Raw genomic sequence first — 22,931 nt, 5'->3', positions numbered from 1 at the left:
TACGTTTCAAAAGTGGATATTTTATGTTTTTAACTGCACATGAACCTGCATGAGAGAAAGTGCTTTTAAAAAAGTATTTTTATTTTATTGAAATTGTCTGCGTTTTGGTTTTCTCCATTAAACTCTAAGTCCCTCTCAGTAGGAAATACCAGCACCCACTCACTGCATGGGTGTTTTAAAATAAATTCTATCAGTAGCATACAACCAAATATCCAATCTATGTGGTGGGGTGTTTTAACAGATCTCCTGAAAGGTAGGAATTCCCACTTCAACTTTTGGAGCAAGCTTTGCTTTGAGGTCGTTGATACCATGTTTCCCGGAAAATAAGACCTACCCGGGACCATCAGCTCTAATGCGTCTTTTGGAGAAAAATTAATGTAAGACCCGGTCTTATTTTACTACAATATAAGATCGAGACTTATATAATATAAGACCGGGTCTTATATTAATTGTTGCTCCAAAAGACGCGTTAGAGCTGATGGTCCCGGCTAGGTCCTATTTTCGGGGAAACACTTCAGCAGGAGTTTGTCGCTTTCAGCAGCAGTTTCCCTGCAGCAGGAGTTTGTCACTTTAAGGCAAACAACAGGAAGTTGAAAGTGGTCCAAGGGGCGGGGTCACAGGCAGCTCCTCCCCAGAGTGAGCAGTTGAGATCGCAGAAAACAACAGCTGAAAACCAGAGGTTGTAAGCTTACTTTTTTCAACCCAAAGCAGGTTCCACTCAAATTTAATTCCCGCTGAGGGAGGGAATGGGTGCCGCTGAGTGGGCGGGATGTTGGCTGAAAGAGGAGGTGCGGGAACAGCCCCTCCCCATTAGCTGTTGCTGTTTGCACTTTGCTGCTTTATATTTCATCGAAAACGGCCAACAGTGCAGAGCAGCCTGTGGATCGCAGCTGAGGGGTCCGCCCGGTGCTGCAGGCAGGAAAGGCAGTGAGATCCGGTTTGACCACAGAGCTCTCAGCTCTGGGCGCGCCTCTGGGTCTTGCAGGCCCGGGCTCCCCTATCCCACAGGAAACAATTCCCTGCGGCTAAGACAGCAGAATCTGGCCTTCCAAAAGTCACCTGTTGTTGCAGGATTTATTCAGATGCTATGGCCAAGGTCTTCCTTGAAAGGTGTTAACTGTCGTTTGTCATCCTTTCTTTAGGACAAGATCCCTGGAGACAATGACCAAGAAAAGAATTGCAGTGATTGGGGCAGGCGTGAGCGGGCTGGTATCCATCAAGTGCTGCCTGGAAGAAGGCTTGGAGCCTGTCTGCTTTGAAAGGACTGATGACTTCGGAGGGCTCTGGAGGTTCCAGGTAAATCTAGTTCTTTAACACTTGGGACCCTCGCTGCAAGCAGGTGCATGAGATATTTATCTCATGTCAGGAAATATGATGGCCTTGACAGTGATTAAATTTGCTGGAAGTCATCCTGCTGACCTCTTCTCAGCAGCTGTCACCTCTCTGAAGGTTCCTCTTTACCTGGGCTGGCTGCAAAATGGGACATAGGTGTCACTACACTGCTGTTTAGGAAAATGGCACAGAGATCGTTTTCATTTAAAGAGTTTTCCTGCTATCCAGTATGGGGTAACGATGGGGGGAGTGCAACTCAATAACAAACATTAGAAAATGTAAAGTGATTCAAAAATTTCGAGTGGTTGCTCCTGGTCTGCATTAGTTGGTAAGTGATCTAGACTACCTGATACAAGTCCTTCCAGGACTCCCCCTGTTCAATATTCCCTAACCTTGTTCTTTCCTTTTCTTTTTGTTAAAATTCTGGTTCACTTTAGATCATTCTCTAATAATCATAGCCCTTTGGTATAATATGTACCACGGCTGCCTTTGTTGCTTTGAACTTTTACTTCACTTGAGAAATTAAAACAGCAGTTTAAAGTCCGTCTTCAGAAGTAGGCAGAGGGCACCTGTGACGCGGTTTTCTTCTCCTTGCGTATATTCAGTTTAAAGTCCAGTTGCTTTAATGTGCACATGCAGCCCTATAGCTTCTTACTAACAGTCAAGGAATCATCCACTTAAATGAAAGTTACGCTTATTAGTGCCATAGCATATCAGCCTCCTTTCCTGATCTCCAAAGTGACATGCATTGTGTTTGCTTTTAAACAAGCTCACTTTCCAAACCAGGGAATGGCATTGCGGTGTCCAGATGTGTTTCCTATTTCATAAAACCTAACACAGTGTTGACCAGCTACTTAGAAGTGTTTTCACAACATCCCTTATTTACACAGCAGTACAGTCCTTTGGCATCCTGGCTCTGTCTTTGGGGACTAACTCTGTGTGATACGAGTCCTTACACAGATCTAGAGTGGATACCCCTTAGCGGACCACACCGCCCATGGCTCTGTCATAATCAGTCTCGGGCACAGGCTGAAAAGGCTGTTAGTGCTTCATAATCAATAGAAAATTATGCTTTGGAGCTCCAGCCACCACAGAGTGCAGAGGTTAAGAACACAATATGGGGTGAAATCCTGTGTCTGCACCCTCCTCGCAGTGTGACATTGGGGAAAATCAGTCAACCTCTGCACCTGTTTCTTCATCTTTCATTAGGAGATAATAACAGTACCCGCAATATAGAGTTTCTGTGGGGACTAAGTGAAGGAATAATTGTGTCAATCATTAACACACTGCCAGGTGCACAAAAGTGCTACATGGCAGTTATCACTCAGTAGGCCAGGGGTGGGGCCCCCCCACCTGGTGTCTCTGGTAAGCATCTCAGCCAGGTTTGGCAACTGCTGACTCAGCACAAAATCTGTCAAGGGTCCACTGTCCTACCTGATTATCAGATTCTGCTTTTATCTCTAAAGCAATTTACAATTGATCTCTGTAAAAGACTTAAGAGTTTTTTTCTGGTTATCCTCTTGGCAAAATTTCAACACCCTGTAAACTGCTTCCGTGAAAATAAATAAGCTGTATTTCGTAATAACTCTCTGACTTATGGTAAGACAGGCCACATCTGTGTCTACTGTATGTATCATATATACGTTACATGTATTTTAATATATACATACATTATATATTTTACATACACACACACGCACACATACCACTATATTTGTAGAGCCAAGTGTGATACCTGGCACATATTAGGTACCATATATATTTATATTTTATAAATGAATCCTTGAGACGCAAAATGCCTTGAGGGGCTGCTTAGAATGCTGTGGAACTAGAGACCTTCATTCTCACATAGTCCACAGTCACACATTTGTGCAGCCTGAGTCCTAGAAACACCCATCAGTAGCTGATTAAACACATTTTCCAAACTGATGCTGGTTTCCTAAAGACTTCCTGTATCTGAGATCGGCTTCTCTACCACAGCCTGGCTTGTTATTTGGAGACCCGCTCTCCCCAATCCCACGCCCCTAACTTTTCTGTAATTTATTGGGGATTTCAGACATAGGACCATCCAAAGCCCCTTGGAATTCCACCATTGCTACCATGTGTCCAGTAGACACAAGGGATTCAGGGCTTCCATTTTCTCTTTCTGGGGACAGGTCCCAGGGGTTCAGTACGTATCTTTTTCTTCTCAAATATCATCACTTGCATTTTCTTATCTCTATTCTTCTTTCTCTATTCCACCTGCCAAACAGGAGTGGGATTCATCACCTGTCCACTTTTTGTTATTGCTGAGTACTTTCCAGTAATAATTATGCCCTCTTATCCAGGGGGAGATGTCCCAGGACCCCCAGTGGATGCCTGAAACCATGGATACTACCGAACCCTATATGTACTATTTATTTTCTATACATGCATACCTATCATAAAGTTTAATTTATGAATTAGGCATAGTAAGTGATTAACAACAATAACTAATAATAAAGTAGAGCAATTATAATAGACTGTAAGAAAAGTTATACGAACATGGTTTCTCTCTCACAATCTATTTGTATGGACTCACTTTTCACTGACTAGAAGCTCGTCACAGCTTCTCTTTGGCATACCCAAATTGCCAGTATCACGACGCTTGCGCTTTGGGGCCGTTATGAAGTAAAGTAAGGGTCAGTTGAACACAAGGACCGTGATACCATGACAGTCCATCTGATAACTGAGATGGCTACTAAGTGACTAAAGGGCAGGTGGCGTACACAGCGTGGAGACACTAGACAAAGAGATGGTTCACATCATGGGCAGGTCAGAGAGGGAGGGCACCAGATTTCATCAGCTACTCAGAATGGCTTGCAATTTAAAACTTCGGAATTGTTTATTTCTGGAATTTTCCATTTAATATTTTTAGACCGAACTTGACCGTGGGTAACTAAAACCTTGGAAAGCGAATAAGGGGGGACTACACTATATATAAGTTCTCAAGATATTAATTTGAATCAATTCTTGATCTCATCACTACTGTTAGGTAAGACTGATGTTGGAAAGTATGCAAAGTACATTGTACTAAGTTACACTCTCTCCAGCATAAGTTCCCATTTCACCCCATTTTTGCTAACACTAAGTAACAGTCTTTGTTTAGCAAAACCGAGGTAAAATGGGAACACCTACTAGAGAGAATCTAAGTTAGTACATTGATTCCTAGAGAGCAATCTCACAAGTATATATAAACCCTTGCAACTTACCTAGGCTTTGAAATATATAAAATATTTAAGACTATTACTTAGATGGGCAGTTCTCACTTGGACTCTCATGTTGCTGCAATCCGGTGACAGCTGAAACTGGACATCTGCTATGGTCTGTTTGCTCACGTGCTTAGAACTGCAGCTGGGACAACTAGAATTTCTGGGGCTGGCTGCACATCTCTCCATCCCAGACAGTCTCTTCAGGGGGCTCCCTTGGGCTTCCTCGCAGTACGGTGGCCTCAGGGTATCTGGACTTCTTCTGGGGCTGCTGAGTTCCACCAGAGCCAGCTTTCTAAGAGCCCCAGGCAGATGCTGCCAGACTACTTACGAGGTACTCTTGGAAGGCAATCAGTATCCTTCCAACTGCATGCTGTTGGTGAAAAGCAAGTCATAAAGACAACTCATTCAAGGTGGAAAGACTACATACAGGAGGGCACAAATACTGGGAGATATGGAGGGTGTGTGTGTGTGTGTGTGTGTGTGTGTGTGTGTGTGTGCTCGCGCGCTCACCGGTGCGTCTATGAGTTTTTTTAAATAGCATTTCTTTCAGAAAACTTTTTGAAATGTTTATTGGCTGCTTCTAAACCAGGAAGTTAATTCTCAAGTTGCTATGAATGCTTCTAATTTACTGCAGGAAAATCCTGAAGAAGGAAGGGCCAGTATCTACAAATCAGTGATCATCAACACTTCAAAGGAGATGATGTGCTTCAGCGACTATCCGATCCCCGCTCATTTTCCGAACTTCATGCACAACTCCCAAGTGCTGGAGTATTTCCGGATGTACGCCAAAGAATTTGACCTTCTAAAGTATATTCGATTCAAGGTAGGGGATTTTGTAGGTATCTTTGGGCTTCAAGTTGTCCGTTAAGTAAATGAATAATGTGGTTACATGTAAAGATGGCTTTGATATGCACATGTTTGTGTCCCATCCAGACAAAGACTCCACACTTTATCTCCTCTGTGCCAGAAGAATATTCATGGAAAGGTCCCCATTTTTATATTTTGGCCCCAGATCCAGTAAACCACCTGCCAGAATGTTTCTAATGCCTTCGTGTGATACTATTTAAGTGCAATAAAACAAATGAGGGGAACTGTTGTCCCAGTTAGACAAGGGGACTGAATGGCATGGGGACTTCTGGTTCCACAACTTGTCCGCTATTTCTTGGCCCTTTTATACTTTCCGAAGTATTCTCCAATACGTGATTTTATGTGATCATTACACCCCAATGGAGTAGTTATAGAGCAAGCAAAGAAGTTAACTGGTGAAAGGGGAAGAACACTGAATTGGGGAAGAAAATCTTGCATTCTAGTCTTTGTTCTCCTGTTAACATCCTGTGACTTAGACAAGTAAGTCCCTCAGCTTTGATGTGTCCTCATTTTCCTTTCTGTAAAACTATGACTGTACTCCATCACTTCAGTGGTTTCTTCCTGCTGTAAAGTCTTCCATGATTTTTCTATCATTTTCAGCTGCAGCCGTAAAAGAACATATATTTCTGACAGCTGGCAACAAGCCCAAGTCTTCTACCTTTTATTTCCTGGTGATAAGAACTCTTAAGATTTACACTCTTAACAACTTTCAAATATGCCACACAGCAGTGTTATCTGTCATCACCATATTGTACACTACACCCAGGCATTAGTTATCTTTTAACTAGAAGTTTCTACCTTTTGACCACCTTCATTCAATTCCCCTCCCCTAGCCTCCTTCTTTTCCATCATTCTGCTAAATCATGCCTTTTCTGCTTAACAAGAATAATGAAATGGTACTATCCAGTGACAACTTCCAAATTAAGCCATTTTCAGCCTAGTGGTACTTCCCTTCGCTTGTTTAAACAATAACAATGCAAAGACGAAAAATAAATAAGTCAGCGATTTCATGCTCTAGGTAGGGAGATAAAAAAGTGAAGTAAATTTTATTATGCTTGATAAAAATAAAGAGTGTTGACCTTAGATAACATCAGCCAGATAGTCTCCAGGAAAATGAGTTTATTCAGGAGCAAAGAACTGCAACCCTTGCGACCGTGGGAGGCCATATGCAAGTCCCCGATAACAGAGGAGAGGGGACTATTTTTATGGAGGGGAAGAGGAAGGTGGGAGGGCGGGTCCAAAGAGTTCTCCCTGCTGTGCTTGGAGATTGACATGGGACGTGCACACTCAGCCTTCTTGCTTCCCTACTTCATTTTCAAGGAGGTTTCTGTTGACCTTTGTTTTACAAGAGTTACAGGGTGATATGCTATAGAGCTTTCTAGTCTGCAGCTCAGGGGACAGCTGCTTACGCCATCTGGGCGTGAGGCATCAGGCACCAGGGACGTTTTCTTAGAGGATGTGCTATCTACAGGTTGAAGGGTCAGTAGGAATCAGCCAGACAAAGGAGGATAAAGGGATGATCCAGTCAGAGGCACCAGCCTGTGTAAAGGCAAGAACATGAATGAAAAGAACTCAGAGTAACGCAGGATGGCTGGGGTACACAGGTGCGGTGTGTCTGTTTGTCCACAAGACATTATGGTTGTAGACCCGAGAAGCACATAGGAACCCGTTCTGCATGTTTCCTCAGGCTGGGCAGACTAACCCAGGTTTGTTTATTTATTTTTTAATTGAAGTTAAAAATTACACCACTGACTATCCATCTCACAGCCTTTTTCTTTATACTTACTGGTAAAACAGGCATTTATTGGCGCAAAATAGAGGCTCATTTACGTAAAATGTTATTTTACGTAAATGAGCCACTGAGATGCTTTTCTACTCCACTAGGAAAGGGAGCCCTACAGCTCGGCTACATGTTTAAGGTTAGACAGCGAGAACAGGACTTGGGAGTAAGAAGACATCAGAGGGTCTCACGATGTCTGGGGGACAGGGGAGGAAAAGGCATTGAGTGCATGGAGTGTCTTAGTGTCTCAGAAGCACAGAAACCCAAGTTTTAGTGAAGTGTCACATTGCCTTAGGGCCTCGTCCAAGAGAATGGTAGTTTACACATTTCTAGAAGCAGAGGAGAGTGCAATGTTAGCCTGACAACTGTGTTTTATGTAGCCTGCCTCATGGAAGTTTTCTCACTCTGACCATAAACCCCCAAAAAGTTCTTATCTGTGGAGTACGAAAATCAAATATCCCTGCGTGAGCCCTATCATGTGAATCCAGCCCTTTGTGTGACGCTCTGTAAGGAGAGTGGTGTCGGGGACGATGACCACTGTACAGGCCACGGGTACAGCCTCTGTGGGTATCGCTTTTCTTTGCAGACCACTGTGTGCAGTGTGAAGAAGCAGCCTGATTTCCCCACTTCAGGCCAATGGGAGGTGGTCACGGAATCTGAAGGGAAAAAGGAGGTGACTGTCTTCGATGGGGTCATGGTTTGCACTGGCCACCACACCAATGCTCACTTACCCTTGGAAAGCTTCCCTGGTGAGTAGCCTACTGGGAAGGGAGACCCTTGAACCGTGCCTGTGACCTGATCCCCGAGAAATGGGGGGGTTTCCATCTGAGTGATTACTTATCCTGATTCTGCGTATCCTCCAGCAACACGGTGGGGTAACTGTGTTACTGCCCTTTGGGACCTGGAGACAATGGGAGTTTGGGAGAGTAGAGGAAAGTTGAGAGGGCTCTATATCTACTTTCACAATGACTGTAGTTTTTCTAAGAATGACAAGCAAAAACATGGAGTCGATCTGTATTAGGTTGGATGAGGACGTATTTCAGAAATCGAGGAAACAAACAGAAATACTGAGTGTATAGGAAGAAATTAAAGCTTGAGGAAAGAATTTATCGGTCTTTGGCCTGGATTTACTTTTGGAAAAACAAACAAACAACACTCTGTGTACACTCCAGAGTTTATAAAAACATATGCTCCAGTTGAATGTGAGTAGGTATTTAAGGAGGATGAACAGACAAAAGAGAATGGAAGCTTTCCAGAGTAGTTTGGATTTCTGGGTCTACAAGCCCAGAATACAAACAGGTCCTGAATGAAGGAGACTGCTTACAGGAAGCAAACCACAAGGTTCTGCTCAGAGGCCATGGGAAAAGAAAACAGGTAAAAATATTCAGAAGCAAGCGTGCAGCTGAGTAAGGGGAGAACGTGCGGAGAGTGTTGGCTTAAAGTCTACACACTGCCAAGGAAAATGATTTGTCAAACGGTAACAGGTCAGGCGTCTGATTATTTTCCCTTCTCTTGCAGGAATTGAGAAGTTCAAAGGACAGTACTTCCATAGTCGAGACTATAAGAATCCAGAGAGTTTCACTGGAAAGAGAGTCATTGTGATTGGCATTGGGAACTCTGGAGGGGATCTGGCCGTGGAGATTAGCCACACAGCCAAGCAGGTTTGAATCAGCAAATTACCATGTTTCCCCCAAAAATAAGACCGGGTCTGATATTCATTTTTGCTCCATTAGGGCTCATTTTCAGGGAATGTCTTATTTTGTCACGTACAATAATCTACATTTATTCAAATAGTCATGTCATCTTCTTCTGGAACATCGTCAGAACGTACTAAATGTGTCCGTCTGGCTGACGATTATAACTGGAGCATATGTTTGGGGAAACACGGTATTTCCTTTGCTTCACTGAGAAAGCTGCAGATGGACCCAAGGGGGACTATGGAGACCTGCACATAGCTTGTCAGCGCGGATGACAAATGCAGGGCTTGCTTGCATTGCCTCACTGGCAGCCAAAGTTGCCAGTTAGATTCCCATCACCCAGTTGGCCTCCCCCTAAGGAATGAGGTCATGACCACAGAGGGTGTTCATAATCCGTCGGCCGTCCCTTCAGAGTGGGCCTCGGCTTTGAAGGAGACCAACTATTTGGTTGGTGCAAAAGTAATTGATGTCTATAAAAGTTTAAAAATAATTGCAAAAACTGCAATGACTTTTGTACCAATCTAATAACTGCTGGGAGAGCTTGTTTAATGCATCGTGCAGAAGTGTGGTATTCTGCTGACCAGCAGGAGTGCCAGGCTCTCATGGAAACACCCAGGGTCACTGAGCTTGGCACTCAGGATGGTGGGGAATTTTCCTCTTCACTCAGCAGTGTAACTGATCCTCTAATGCCACAACTTTCTTAAGTGACCTTTACCCAGAAAGTCCATTCAATAACACTTATTCTCAGTACGCTTCCCATCTAACCCCACAAAATTGATTTCATACGTTATGCCGTGAATTAATTCAACAAGGATGTATCAGGAAATAGCTTTAGAAACAAGAAAGGAGAAAAACGTGTGTGGGTGTTAGGATAAAATGAATGTGCCAGGTAGGCGGTGGGGACCCAAGGCAGGAACCTTCTTTAATGTCACTGGCTTGTCAAACGCTCAGTCAAAAGGGAGCTGGGCCCTATGTGCACTGAGGAAATGTAGATTGCCAGAGAACAAAGCATCCAGAGTGGATGGGAATAAGGTGGCTGTGTCCGGGAAAACATATGGCAAAATGATGTCCCCATAGCAAGGACAATAGTGTCACTACTAAGGCAAGTGGAAGAAACTCCACTGCTGGGTTCAGACTTCACGTATTAAATTGTAGGCAGGAGAAGCGGTTTGTAAATCAAACATCTTAAATGAACCTGTAAATTTTGGATGTGAAGGACATTTTGGTATCAGAATTCTTGCTCTATAATATAATGCTTTCGTGAAGAGAAAACATCCCTTTCTTGTAAAACAAATTTCCTTATATAGTTTCTTAGAAATCCAAATTTGTAAATATGCCGTTTGCTTAAAAGAAGGTACAGATGGAAAACTGAACTAAGAAGTATGAGGACAGCCCTTAAGCATGTACTGAGAGCTTATTACAGGAGTATGCCTTACCCTTTACAAAAACCCTGTTTCTCACAACAACCTGTGATGTATGCAATCACTGTCACTATTTTATACATAGGAAACCTGTATTGAGGCTCCGAGGATTGACACTCCTCATATACGTATAAAACAAAAGTGATAGAGATTGCACACAAAACCATTTCATTCCTAAGACCATGCATGCTCTTTCAACAGTGACATCTAAAAGTGCTTAATTATGAAAGCGTTAAGGTCACCATCCATGAGAATATGTGTGAAGTTCATGATTATCCCTCTGTGGGCAGATTACCGTTTTCTTACAGCTGAGACAAATGGCCATCAGGCAATGTGTATATATATATATATATATATATATATATATATCTACCTTACATCTCACATCTATCGCTAGAGAGCTTTATGATGTAGAGAAAGTAGGCTCTGCCAGGTAATTCAAGGTCAAACTTTGATCAGCTCTGAACATGCACTTCAGGCAGCAGAGGACATCAAAAGACTGTCCAGTTTCCTGTTATTCTACCAGCAATCTTCAGTTTTTCCATTAAATAATCAATGAGACATTTCTTAAATACAGGCTATGGAGTCAGTCAGACCTGGGTTGGAAATTCAGCTCTGCCACTTACTACATGTATGACCTGAGGCCACTTATGCATGGTCTTCATGCCTCTCGCTCATAAAATGGGGATCACAATACCGACCACAAGTGGTTGTTGTGGTGATTAAATAAGATGCAGATACAGAACCTGGCGTAGTGATGTACAGGTCACGATTCTCACTAAATGGAGGTGTGATGATGATGTGTCGGGGAGACTAAAAGATGTGTGTGCCCTCCTTCCACACCAGAGCGAGCATATCTGGAGGGACAGAAAATAAGAGTGTTTAACTTCACACATATATTCTCACCGATGGTGACCTTAGGTGATACTATAATTAAGCACACTTACATATTACAGTTGAAAAAAAACAGTTTACTCTCAATATAAATGATAAATAACAGGTTTTGGGGGTAGTAATTCAAACAATGTCAAAGGCAGAAAAGACTGAAGGCTTTGAATTAAAAGTTATTCCATTGCTTTTGGATTTATCATTTCACGATTTTAAATGAGTTGGACGGGGGAAAGTACTAGAGAATTTCAGAGGATGGAGAGAAAAACTGTCAGCCAGAACAGTGAGTGGTGTCTTCATGGAAGAGCCAAACTTGATCTGGATCTTAAAAATGAATAGGCTTTGGAGAATTAAGAGGATGGGGGGGCTTTTCAGGGAGGTATAATGACATTAAACAGAAAGGCAGTGGTGGTTCAGACCAAGACATATTTTTGGTCAGTGAACACACCAATTTAATTGTAAACTTACTGTTTGAGAAGGAAAATGGCAGGAAACAAAAAAAGATTGTGCGAGGTCCAAAAGCCAGACTAATGAATTTAAACTTAATTTGAAGTAAATGGGGTACTTTTACAGGATGACGAGCCAGAGAATGGTAAAAGCAAACCACTTTTTCTCACGCCCCAGGTTTTCCTCAGCACCAGGAGAGGGTCTTGGATTACGAATCGTGTGGGAGACCACGGATATCCTTTCGATGTGTTGTTTTTCTCTCGACTTAAACATTTTCTGAGGAAGATAGTTGGTGATTCATTATTAAACGCATATATGGAAAGCAAGATGAACCAAAGGTTTAACCACGAAATGTACGGCCTGAAGCCTAAACACAGGTATGTTTCCAGGACGGCAGTGGGGCAGTAATGGCCAGGACACAAAAAGAAGGTCTGTTCACATAGGCTAATAGTGGAGCTACCTCTACACATACATTAAGAAAATCCACAGAATCTGAGATCAGATTTCTACCTTGTCCCCACAGAAGCCCAAGATCTACTGGTCTGTAATCTTCGGTCTAGGACTCACCTTGGCATCAACCATGTGAGCATTTCCCCAGGTACCAGTTCTTTTCCATGACACCCAGTGACGACAATAAAATGGTAGCAGAGGGCAGTGCATCAATCATTCAGCCATCAACACTGAGCACCTCCTATGAGCCAAGCATTATACTGGGCATGAGAATATAGAGATTAAAGACCTACTAGGAGTATTAATACAAATAGTAACACCTCACCTACCTGAGGACTTCGTGCAAGACAAGCCTGGTGCTAAATGGTTACAGGCATCATCTCATGTAATGCTCACTATAGCCCTCCCTATAGCTTGGTGTTTCAGCTCATTTTACAGATCTAAAAATTGACACTTAGGGAAACTCATTTGCCCGAGAGCACATAAGAAATCAATGGCAGACTCGAGAAATGGATTTTACCTTAAATACTCTAATAGAAGAGAGACAATGGAATAAGACAGAGAAATGCATGGCATGTTCTGCGGTATGAAGGGTGGGAGTCCTCACACAGCCAAGGAAGGAGACTGTGAAAACATTTCTAGAGCTAATTTTAAGTGCTGGTTTCCCTTCAATTTTTAAAAATGTTCAGATTTACTTAATACAAAATAGTAAGTACAATGAGCACCTATTTACCCTTCATTTAGAGCCACCTATTAAGAGTTTGCCTTATTTGCTTTTTCTTTCTCCCTCTCTGTAAAGATAGATCCATACATATGTACTATACATACTATATAAATTCATGCATACATACATATGTTTTTTCTGAACCATTAAGTTGCAATCATTAAGACATTTTACCCTAAATTATTCAGCATATATTGCCTAAGAAAAAGGGTACTCTCCTATATAAACATAACACAATTATCACACTTGCGAAATTTAACATTGATAAAATACCATTATCTAATATATCACACATTCAAATTTCCCAAATTGCCCCAATAATATATCTTTATAGCTTTTCTATTTATTTCTTTATTGGGGAATATTAGGGAACAGTGGGTTTCTCCAGAGCCCATCAGCTCCAGGTTGTTATCCTTCAATCTAGTTGTGGAGGGCACATCTCAGCTCCAAGTCTAGTTGATGTTTTCAATCTTAGTTGCAGGGGGCGCAGCCCACCATCCCATGGGGGAACTGAACCGTCAACCTTGTTCTTGAGAACTCTCGCTCTAACCAACAGGGCCATCCGGTGCCCCACAGGCAGCTCGGTGGCAGTCTTGTTATCTTCAATCTAGTTATGGATGGCACAGTTCACTGGCCCATGTGAGAATAGATCCAGCAACCGTATTGTTTATAGCTCATGCTCTAACCAACTGAGCCATTGGCTGCCCAGGTTTTTTATTTTTTAAAGCCAGGATCATGTCAGGTATTTCAGCATTGCATTTAATTGCCATGCCTCTTTCTCATGTTCTGAAATAATTCTTCACTTTTAAAAAATCCAAGCCATTGTTTTACAGAAATTCTCTAAATTTGGACTTGCATAGTTATTCTTCCTTTATTATGTGCAGGTTAAAATTTCTAGCACAAATACTCATAGGTGTGTCTTCTCGGTAGCTCACATCAGGAATCACGTGCTAGCAGTTATCCCACATGAATGAGGTTAGATTTGATCACTTAGAAAAGGTGGTATCCACCAGGCTTCTCCTTGCTAAAGGTATTTTATTCCTTTGAAATTAGTCAGTTGGGTGATACTTTGAGGCTGTGTTCCCCAAAGAGCTTTCAACCATTTATTTCACCCAATTATGGAAACTGTAACATCTACAATTTTGGTGCTTACAAAATAAATTGAGGCTTCATGGAATAACAAGAGATAGTCAAACAAATAGGGTTAGAAAGTAGCGTTCTAATTATAAGTACAAGATCTTGGGATAGCAAAAAATATGCTGAGGGACCTGTATGTCGTCTGGTTTGGTTGGACTATATGGCAAAGATGGAAGGTGACTAAGTTCATCCCCAGGCTCACTGGGCAGGTACGTGAAAACCTGTGTATGCTCTGCTTAATGAAAAGGCTAGAACAAAGGCAGTCCCGAGCCATTGGAAGATTTTAAGCAAGTGAGTGACATAATAATAAATACATTTTGGAATAACCACTCCAAAAATGATGAAGAAGGTAGATTGAAGGGGGATGGAGCACGAGACCCTAAAGACAACTGCAATAGTCTGGGTGAGATAGAGACTACATAACACTACTCTGGGATGTAAAGAGGAGAAAGGGCAAAGGCTTGGTGGCTAGCTGTAAGACTCACAGTTTTGTGGCTTGGGCACATTATTATTCCTTGAGAAATCACACGTGCACTCTCCAAATCAGACCATTCTTGCGTCAGTTCTCCAACATCTTCCATCTCAATGTCATGTATGGTCCAACTTCTGCTCTGAGATCCTGATCTGTGCCAATATACATTAGACTTTTCCCAGATTTCAGGGATAGCCAAGAGGGAGACCATTGGCATATTGTTTACCACCTCCATCAAAGTAGAATTTTACCTGTGTGTTACTGATTTCTCTCTCCTTCCTTGCCCGCTCTCCTTGCCTCCCTAATGTTCTCTCTCATTTCTCCTTCTTTTGGTCTTTATCACCATTCACAGGGCCCTGAATCAGCATCCAACAATCAACGATGACCTGCCAAATCGTATAATTTCTGGCTTGGTGAAGGTGAAAGGAAATGTGAAGGAATTCACAGAGACAGCCGCCATATTTGAAGATGGCTCCAGAGAGGATAACATTGATGCTGTTATCTTTGCAACAGGCTATACCTTTGCCTTTCCTTTTCTTGAAGATTGTATCAAAGTAGTCAAAAACAAGGTATCCCTGTATAAAAAGGTCTTCCCTCTTAACCTGGAAAAGCCAACTCTTGCAATCATAGGCTTAGTCCAGCCCTTGGGTGCCACTATGCCCATTTCAGAGCTTCAAGGACGCTGGGTCACTCAAGTATTTAAAGGTAAGTGACCATGCAAGTTGAATACTTAATAACTTGGTAGTATGTTTAAGTTCTTGCCTTTAAATAGCTGAGACAGTATGTATGGTTGTAACAGTGCCTAACATAAAATTAGTGATCAAAAATTAATTTTTGAATATAAAGTAGTAATTTAAACCATGGGCATGTATTAGAATATCTTGGGAACTTTCCCAAAATAGGCATGCTTTGCCTCATGGTGTTTATTTCTTAAGTCTGGGGTGGGGCAGATATAAGATCTTTGAGAAAATGTTTCCCAGGTGATTCTAATGTACATTTTAGATCAGAATCCCCTCACCTAGATTTTAGACACCTGGGATATATTTATGAGGCAAAAGAAGTGTATTTTCTTTCATTATAGGTAAAGTCAAACATAAAAATGGTGTGATTTGGTTTCATCCCCAAATTAAGACCTGGTTAAAGAATGGTCCACAATGTAGAAGATTCAACCTCTCCAATTTTCACTTCCCTCACTTTATAGCCTCTTTTTCAGTTTTGGCTAGAAATTGAGAAAAAACTTTGTGATTTGGAATAGAGGGCTCAATGTGAGTAAGCAGAATGATATGGTTTGCAAAGGGCTTAATTGTACCTAGCGTCATTAAAAAATTATAATGTCCTACAATATAAAATTCTTCTCTAAACAGGTCCTACACTCAAAGATATGTTTTAAAAGTGAAAGTGGAGTGCAGTAAAAGGAGAGCAAGAACAGTTAAGGGATTTGAAAATGTGCCATTTTAAACATAACTGAAGAAGCTGGAGAGGATTAGCGTGGAGAAGATAAGATTCAGGGGCGATACGAGGGTTCAAATATCTGAAGAGGTGTCTGGTACCAAAGGATTCTATTTGCTCAGTGTCTCTTCAAAGGGTGGAACCAGGACCAAGGAGTGAAATGTTGAGGATTGCACAATGTCATTAAAAAGAAACGAACAATTTTTTTTTTCTTATCAGCCGGTGCCATTTTAAGATGGAATGGGCTGTCTATGAAATTGTGAGGAATCCAAACAGAATAGGAAGACAATGAAAATGGCTGAATGGCCATTTGACCGAGCCAACATGGAGCAGATTGAAAGCTCAGGACAGGGAGAAATCAGATGAGCTTTAAGGTTCCTTCTAACGAGGAACTTATTTGATTCTATGGTTGTTATAATAGAATTTGCGACCATTAGTAATGTTTAATTAAAACTATTCCGAGTTCTGGTTGGAATTACATCTACTTCCCTAGAGAAGATCTTCATGGTAGCAGAGAAAAAAAAGAAGCAATGGTGTTAAGTTCATAAATCAAAAACCTTTCCAATTTCCCCAAAGTCCTATCATTTGTTAATTCCTTTCAGTTCTAGACAGTAGATCATATGCTACTTGAGCGCATTGGACCAGGAATCAAATGCAAGTAACCCATGAAGTTGGCTTAATTCCAGTCATATTAAATGGATCTTTTAATTTGGTCAATTGAGTAAGAGGAAAGAGTCACATTAAATAGGCCAGAGCGTCTTAGCTCACGTTAAATAACTAAGACTCTTCCAGGACCAAGTGAACTGTTGAGCTGAACAGAAAAATGCAAAGATTCTCTATTACAGCTATGGGATGAGGGGATCTTCGGGGAAAAGCACCGAAAGCCCAGCTTCCTATGCTCACAGAGGCCTGGTGCTAATTCCTCCAGCTTTCTTCTAAGACCTGGAAGGGAGGAATCCCTAGAACTTTATCAAAGTTCCAACAGGACCCTGAGTTTTTAATTCTCCCACAGCCCTCCTGTCTACCTACCAAATTTCTGCCGTTCTCATCCCTGAATTCTGCCTTCACTGTACCCATTTGAAACTCTAGGGATCAGTTTCTCCCGTTCTTTCATGGCTGCCCACCTAGATTGGTCCCTTGCCCGGCCTGTCCTTTCCCTATTTTCCTTCCCCCTCTGCTCTCTAGAATTACTGTGTTCTTGTCACGGAGATATTGCACCATTTTCTAGACACCGAACCCACTTCCTTGCCTTGACTGAAATCTAGTTTTCTTTTGTCTTACCTCTTTTGTAGCCCTCTTTGGCAGGTCCATCATTCGCGAGTCTTTACCATACGTCCTACATTCTTCTAGATGCCCTCATGACAGCCCCACTGAGCAGCAAACACAGCGGGTATCTGGTACCTGTACTTCTGCTGCTCTCTCTGCTTCATATGCTCCCCCTTTACTATTTATTTGTACAGGGAAAAATGTGTATTTGCTCCCTCCCTTAGTAGTGTATCGAAAGTTCTTTATATAAAGAATTGTGTTTATTAGCCTTTGTAGTCCAAGCCCAGCCCCGTGCCTCGCACAGGGGAGGATTCTAATAAATATCTATTCAAACAAAGGCCAGTTTAGCTTTGGAGGTAAATGAAGATAGAAACTCTGTAGCAGACACTTGTCTGAGGATCTGAACTTCTGAACTACGTTAGCCAACTTCCAAGTATGTGAAAAGGCTGGACTGGACTTGAACAGCAGATTGGAGGCCACATCTCCTTTCCCTTGGAACATTATCTTTACACAAAACAAGTCAGGAGTCGAGAATGTCAGGATTACCTAAGTACACCCTGCCTAACGCCTGAGAGCAGACCCACACACCTACTGGGACCCACTTCCAAGGAATTATAACTCAGGCTCACCTTTCCCACCTGGTTAAACCCTTGGGAAGCCTCTGAACTTCACCTCTTCCTTGTTCAATGACAGCCTGCAGCTCACACTTACTGACTTTAAGGAATTCTTTGAATTCTGCAGAACGTAGTACTTGTTAATAGGTTTCCAGTTCCTATGGAGGTAAGCTCACACTTAAATGTTTGGTTTTCTCTTTAGGGCTGAAGACATTACCCTCACAGAGTGAAATGATAAGAGATATAACTAAGGCTCAAGAGAAAATTGACAAAAGGTAAGAAATTCTCCCAGGAAAGTAGGTGCTTACTTTCTCTACTCACTTAGTTCTTAATAAAAGCAATAGTTTACTGTATTTATCTTTCTCATGTTAGTTTTCAGGATTTAGGTTACATTCTGAAGGAAAAGCAAATAATAGTTTGTGACAAGAGAATGGAGAAATAGCACCGAGAGGTTTGTTATGGGTGAGAAAGAAGAGACAAGCTGAGGAAAAGTGTTGAAAAGCCTATGTTTAGGGCCTGAAAGAAGAGTCAAGTAGGAAAACGCACATGGGGAGAAAATCAGGTATATTGTTTTTGCAAGGATTGCTTCAAGTGCTAGTAGAGCTGCCACAAGACAGAAGAGCGGCAATGAACTACTGAGCGCAGACATGGTCGAATTCCAAACTGCAAGTAGATTTACAAATCTGCAGAGGCCACCGGGCAGGCCGTCGCCAGGGAACAGCATGCTCAGGTCACAGTGGCTCCTGGTGTGAACAGCCTGTGATAAGGGAAGGTGGTACGTCACCGATTGCTTAGTGCTTGTGTGACACAGTCATTTAGCATCTGAACTTCAGAACTGAGCTTATTCACTGGGTGACTTTTATTAGACAAAGTGGGAGCTAGTGGCAGATGCCTAAACCTTAGGGGGAAAGTCAGAGGCAGGATCATTGCAGGTCCAGAGAGGTGGTTTTCTTCAATTGATTGTACTGGCATTACTGTCCCCTGCCTCGGAGGAGGAGAGCGTTTTTATTCCACCCTGATACCCTTGCCACGTGCTCTCCTAGTTTTTCCTTATTCCACTGCCGAACTTCTGCATCGATATTCTATGTGATAGGCTCTAAATTCTCAGCCTTTTGTCCCTCCTAAGCTCCCTGCACTGTGACTTCCATCGTTGCTTCTGCAACCACTCTCTTCCGGAGTGCTTTCTTTCTTTGCTTTTCTGGCACTGAAATACCCTATTCAACTTTCCCTCTCTTTAGACGTTTGTCTAGCCACCTTCAGACTGAGCTGTCCCTAAGGGTATAACTTAACCTTTATGGAGGGTTAACTACCTACACATAATGTTTTGTATGTGTGTTTATTGACTCCCTTTGTGAAACCTTCATGACAAGGACAGCGTTTCACCCAGTACTACAGGCTAACTGCACGCCTACCAACCTTTGGGCCGGCATCACATCCACAAGGGAGAGTCTCAAATTCTGTCCTATCTTCTTTCTTCTAAACTTTAGTTCCATTTCAGTACATTCCTATTTGACCATCTTTCAGTTCCATTTCACCTGTTCTACCTCAAATTTACAGTCGCTCAGTTTTCCTCTCCTTGTTTTGGATTCTCTAATCCTAGGAGCCCTTCTAATCTCAATTAGCTTGACCTGGCTTTTCTCTTACTACCTTCTGTCCACTGTTCTTTCTTTCATTTTCAAAATAGAAAGGAAAAAGAGGAAGCTATCAGTTAGCTTTCCAAATCCCACTCCTTCCACACAGGTATTGCTATTACCACACTTTCCCTCTAAAAAGCCCTGTTAGCTCTTTAGATCTATACTTAGTGTAATCAGTCATTCCATTTGGCTCCATTGGGAGGGGGGTAAGTCATTCTCCCCGCTCCCTTCCAGATTCTGAATTAACATTGGGAAGTCCTGCACTGTGGACCCCACCACCACTGCCCTCATAAAACAATTGATGGTCCCAAACTTGAGAATTTTCGTGGTGGGTTCTCTCTTTCTGATGACATCCGAGTCCCCTGGATCAGAATCTGCCATCCTTGTGTCCTGTATGTGTCCTTGTTTTCCACACACGCCTCCGCTACTGTAGGTGGTGCCTACAGATATTCTATACGCACGTTCTACATCATTCCTATTTTATTCCTTCACTCTGATGGTCCCGACTTGTGACATTTTCCTCTTTGTTCTCAGTTTATCTATATCTTCCACATCCTTCAAGCTCTCTTTTAACTACCCTCTTCTACGTTTCTATTTAGCAGTCTGAAACCACACGATTTGCCAAAAGTCGTATATTCTTCTGTTTCATGTGTGTCTATCATATCTCCTCCAGTAGATTACAAAGTCGTAAAGGACAAAGTCTTATTTTTCTTCTCTGTTTTCCATGGGCTCCTAGTCTAATATTGATCCAATAACAGGTACTCAGAAAGCACTGCTAGATTGATTGATTGATTGACTGATTGACTGACTCACTGTTGACAACCCCGGCTTCTGTCTTGTCTGCACAGGTATTTGGAGAGCCAACGCCACACCATTCAGACAGACTTTATAGATTACACAATGGAACTTGCTGACCTGGTGGGCGTCGCGCCCAACCTGCTGTCTCTGGCCTTCACCGACCCCAAGCTGGCATTACAGTTATTATTGGGACCCTACACTCCAATCCAGTATCGTCTACAGGGCCCGGGAAAGTGGGATGGAGCCCGAAAAGCCATCCTCACCATGGACGAGCGTATCAGGAAGCCTATGATGACCAGACAAGTTGAAAGCAGTGGTTCCATGACGTCAACATTAACGATGGCCTGGGTCATGCTCGCTGTTGTTTTCTTTGCCATAATTATAACCTATTTTTAGCAGTTCCAGTGTCGTTGCCCCGGTTTTCTTTGGGGAGCTGGATCGAGAGATGCCTCCAGGACAACTCTCAGCTTCACATTGCCCAGAAATCTACTTTTATTTCTCTTTCCAAAGCATTAATCACCTTTTCTCTTTTCCCGACAATGAAATCCCAGCTTTTCATTCAAAATGGATTAAAGACTTGAACCTAAGACCTGAAAGCATAAAACTCCTAGAAGAAAACATTGGGAATAAATTCCTTGACATTGGTCTTGGTGATGATTTTTTGGATTTGACACATAAATCAAAGGCCAAGAAAAGCAAAAATAAACAAGTGGGACTACATCAAACTAAAAAGCTTCTGCACAGCAAAGGAAACCATTACATCATTGGTTAAGAGATCTTGCTTCTTTGCCTAATTACTCCTGTGTTTAAGGAAAAAAACCAAAAACTTGGTAGGTAGTAAGGAGGAGCAATCAATCCTTCCTACAGAATCAAATTACTTGTGTCCTATGTCTGAAACATGCAATATGCAGAGTTTACTGTGGACTGACTTACAAGTGCTATTAGAATACAACAGTGTCATCGACCTTCCCATTAGATTAGAAAAAGAACACTCTGAGAAGTCCTAAATTAAATTATAGCAGGCCGGAGGGTAGAAGAAAGAGACAAGAGAGGTTATTCAGTTAACAGCTGCGTGGCAAAAGCATCGAAAGACTTGCTCACATTCCTGAATGAATGTTACAACTCAGAGTTAACTTCCAGGTAGCTGTTGCACAATTATCTAAAGAGAAGAGCCAGCAGCCCGCCACCAGCACAAGTGACCACCAGTGCCTCCATACCTTGCTACACATGACCTTCCCGGACTGTTGCCCACAACCCGTCCTCAAGAACAAACGCTTCTTCCTTACAGACTTTGCACCTATCCCAGAACTAGCCCCTCTTCACTTTTTCCCACGCCCTTTATCCATAGCCAGTGCAAATTCTTTCAAAACAACTTTCATCTTCCTTCTCGAAACCTGAGATATGAAGGAGCCCGTCAACGCCAGGAGTGCATAGCCCTGCCGCTGCTGGTGCAGACGGTGCGCCCCAGGACCTCGTCCTTTCCTGGCTGGCATCTGGCTCAATAAACCCTTTCTTTCAGAAAAGCTATTGGCCATGAACGTTTTTTGTTTCCCACCCCCAAAGCAGATAATCCAAAAATCATTTCTATTTAGCTTTACACAAATAGTTTATCTTCCTAACAAGTTTTCCATTGGCTGATATATAACGGGTGTGCTTCTCTGGTGATTTGACTACTGTAAGGAAATGTACCAGAGACGTATTATTTGGCCCCAAGAGACCAACCTGGAGTTAGAAAGCTGAATAGTACACTAGGTAAGGTTTAATGTGTTATTCCTTCAAGGGCCTTGTTTCAGAGTCCTATGGAAAGAATGACAGGATTGCGGAGGGCAGGGAGGTAACCAAAAGGAAGTAACCAGACTGTCAGGATTCTGGTTTTTGTCTACAAACTGTCTTTGGTTAAGAGCCAGAAAACAACAGAGTTTATTTGGGGCTGAGCACAGATCAAAGCGGGAGGAGTGGATTTGTTGGACTTAAGTGGGTGGGTTTTCAACTTAATATAATAATGAACTTTTCAATAAATAGAGTGGCTCATTCCGAAAGGGTGGCTTTGATGACTTGGAGTTTTGGAGTTCGCCATCACTGGCTGTGTTTAAGCCTAAGTGGCATTCTTGTGAAACATGTAATAAACAGTATTCACGCACCCTTTAGTCCACAAATGTGTATTAAAGTTCACTCTGTACAAGGTGCACACAGAATACGAAGAGGAATCAAATGGAGTTCTCTCTGCCAAGTGTCAAAGCAGTGCTTCTTACACTGTAACAGGTACACACTTTCCTCTGAGGATCTTGTTAAAGTGCAGATTCTTATTCTGTAGGATGGGGCCAGGTTCTGCACTTCTAACAAGTTCCCAGGTGACGCCCATGGTGCCAGTCCCTGAAACACACGTTGAGTGCCAAGGGTTTCTTGGAGGGAATGAGACAGAATCATAATACAAAGTAAGAATTGGTAAATACCACTAATTGGTAAAGTTCCATTAATCATCAGTAGAAGCCTGGGTTTGTCCCAAACCCAGGACTGTCTTCGCCCTTTTCTGCCCTCAGAGTTCCTTCTGTTGCTTTTGTTCCTGCGCGCTTTCTTGAATTTCATTTCTTGCGGGGTCGTTAATTGATATGCTATTTCTTAGAATAGCTTTCTCCTCTTCAGACTAACATTTTACTAATTTATCAAGGTTTATTTCGTAATCACTCCTTATTCCCTGGGGCCCCAGTCGCGGCTGACAGCTCCC

At 42.3% G+C, this 22,931-nt stretch overlaps 1 protein-coding gene across 3 annotated transcripts; it reads left to right on the top strand.

Annotated features, from left to right (window-relative positions):
- The first annotated feature begins 637 nt into the window (after positions 1–637).
- LOC109436015 (flavin-containing monooxygenase 5) lies at positions 638–20,851 on the top strand. Of its 3 annotated transcripts, none has more exons than XM_074319251.1 (9): positions 638–711; positions 1,143–1,296; positions 5,197–5,385; positions 7,796–7,958; positions 8,728–8,870; positions 11,840–12,039; positions 14,798–15,150; positions 17,977–18,049; positions 20,257–20,851. In XM_074319251.1, exons 2-9 carry the CDS (start codon positions 1,162–1,164, stop codon positions 20,600–20,602), a joined length of 1,602 nt encoding a protein of 533 aa, XP_074175352.1. In that variant the 5' UTR covers positions 638–711; positions 1,143–1,161; the 3' UTR covers positions 20,603–20,851. The 3 variants fall into 3 exon arrangements, with proteins under 3 accessions (XP_074175352.1, XP_074175351.1, XP_074175350.1); XM_074319250.1 differs by having other exon boundaries at positions 661–906; XM_074319249.1 differs by lacking the exon at positions 638–711 and adding an exon at positions 741–957.
- The last annotated feature ends 2,080 nt before the right edge of the window (positions 20,852–22,931 follow it).

This window comes from Rhinolophus sinicus, linkage group LG14, assembly GCF_036562045.2.
Source record: "Rhinolophus sinicus isolate RSC01 linkage group LG14, ASM3656204v1, whole genome shotgun sequence".
NCBI classification, from domain to species: domain Eukaryota; kingdom Metazoa; phylum Chordata; class Mammalia; order Chiroptera; family Rhinolophidae; genus Rhinolophus; species Rhinolophus sinicus.
Note: the sequence above shows the minus strand (reverse complement) of the source record. Positions and strands in the feature narration are given on the sequence as shown.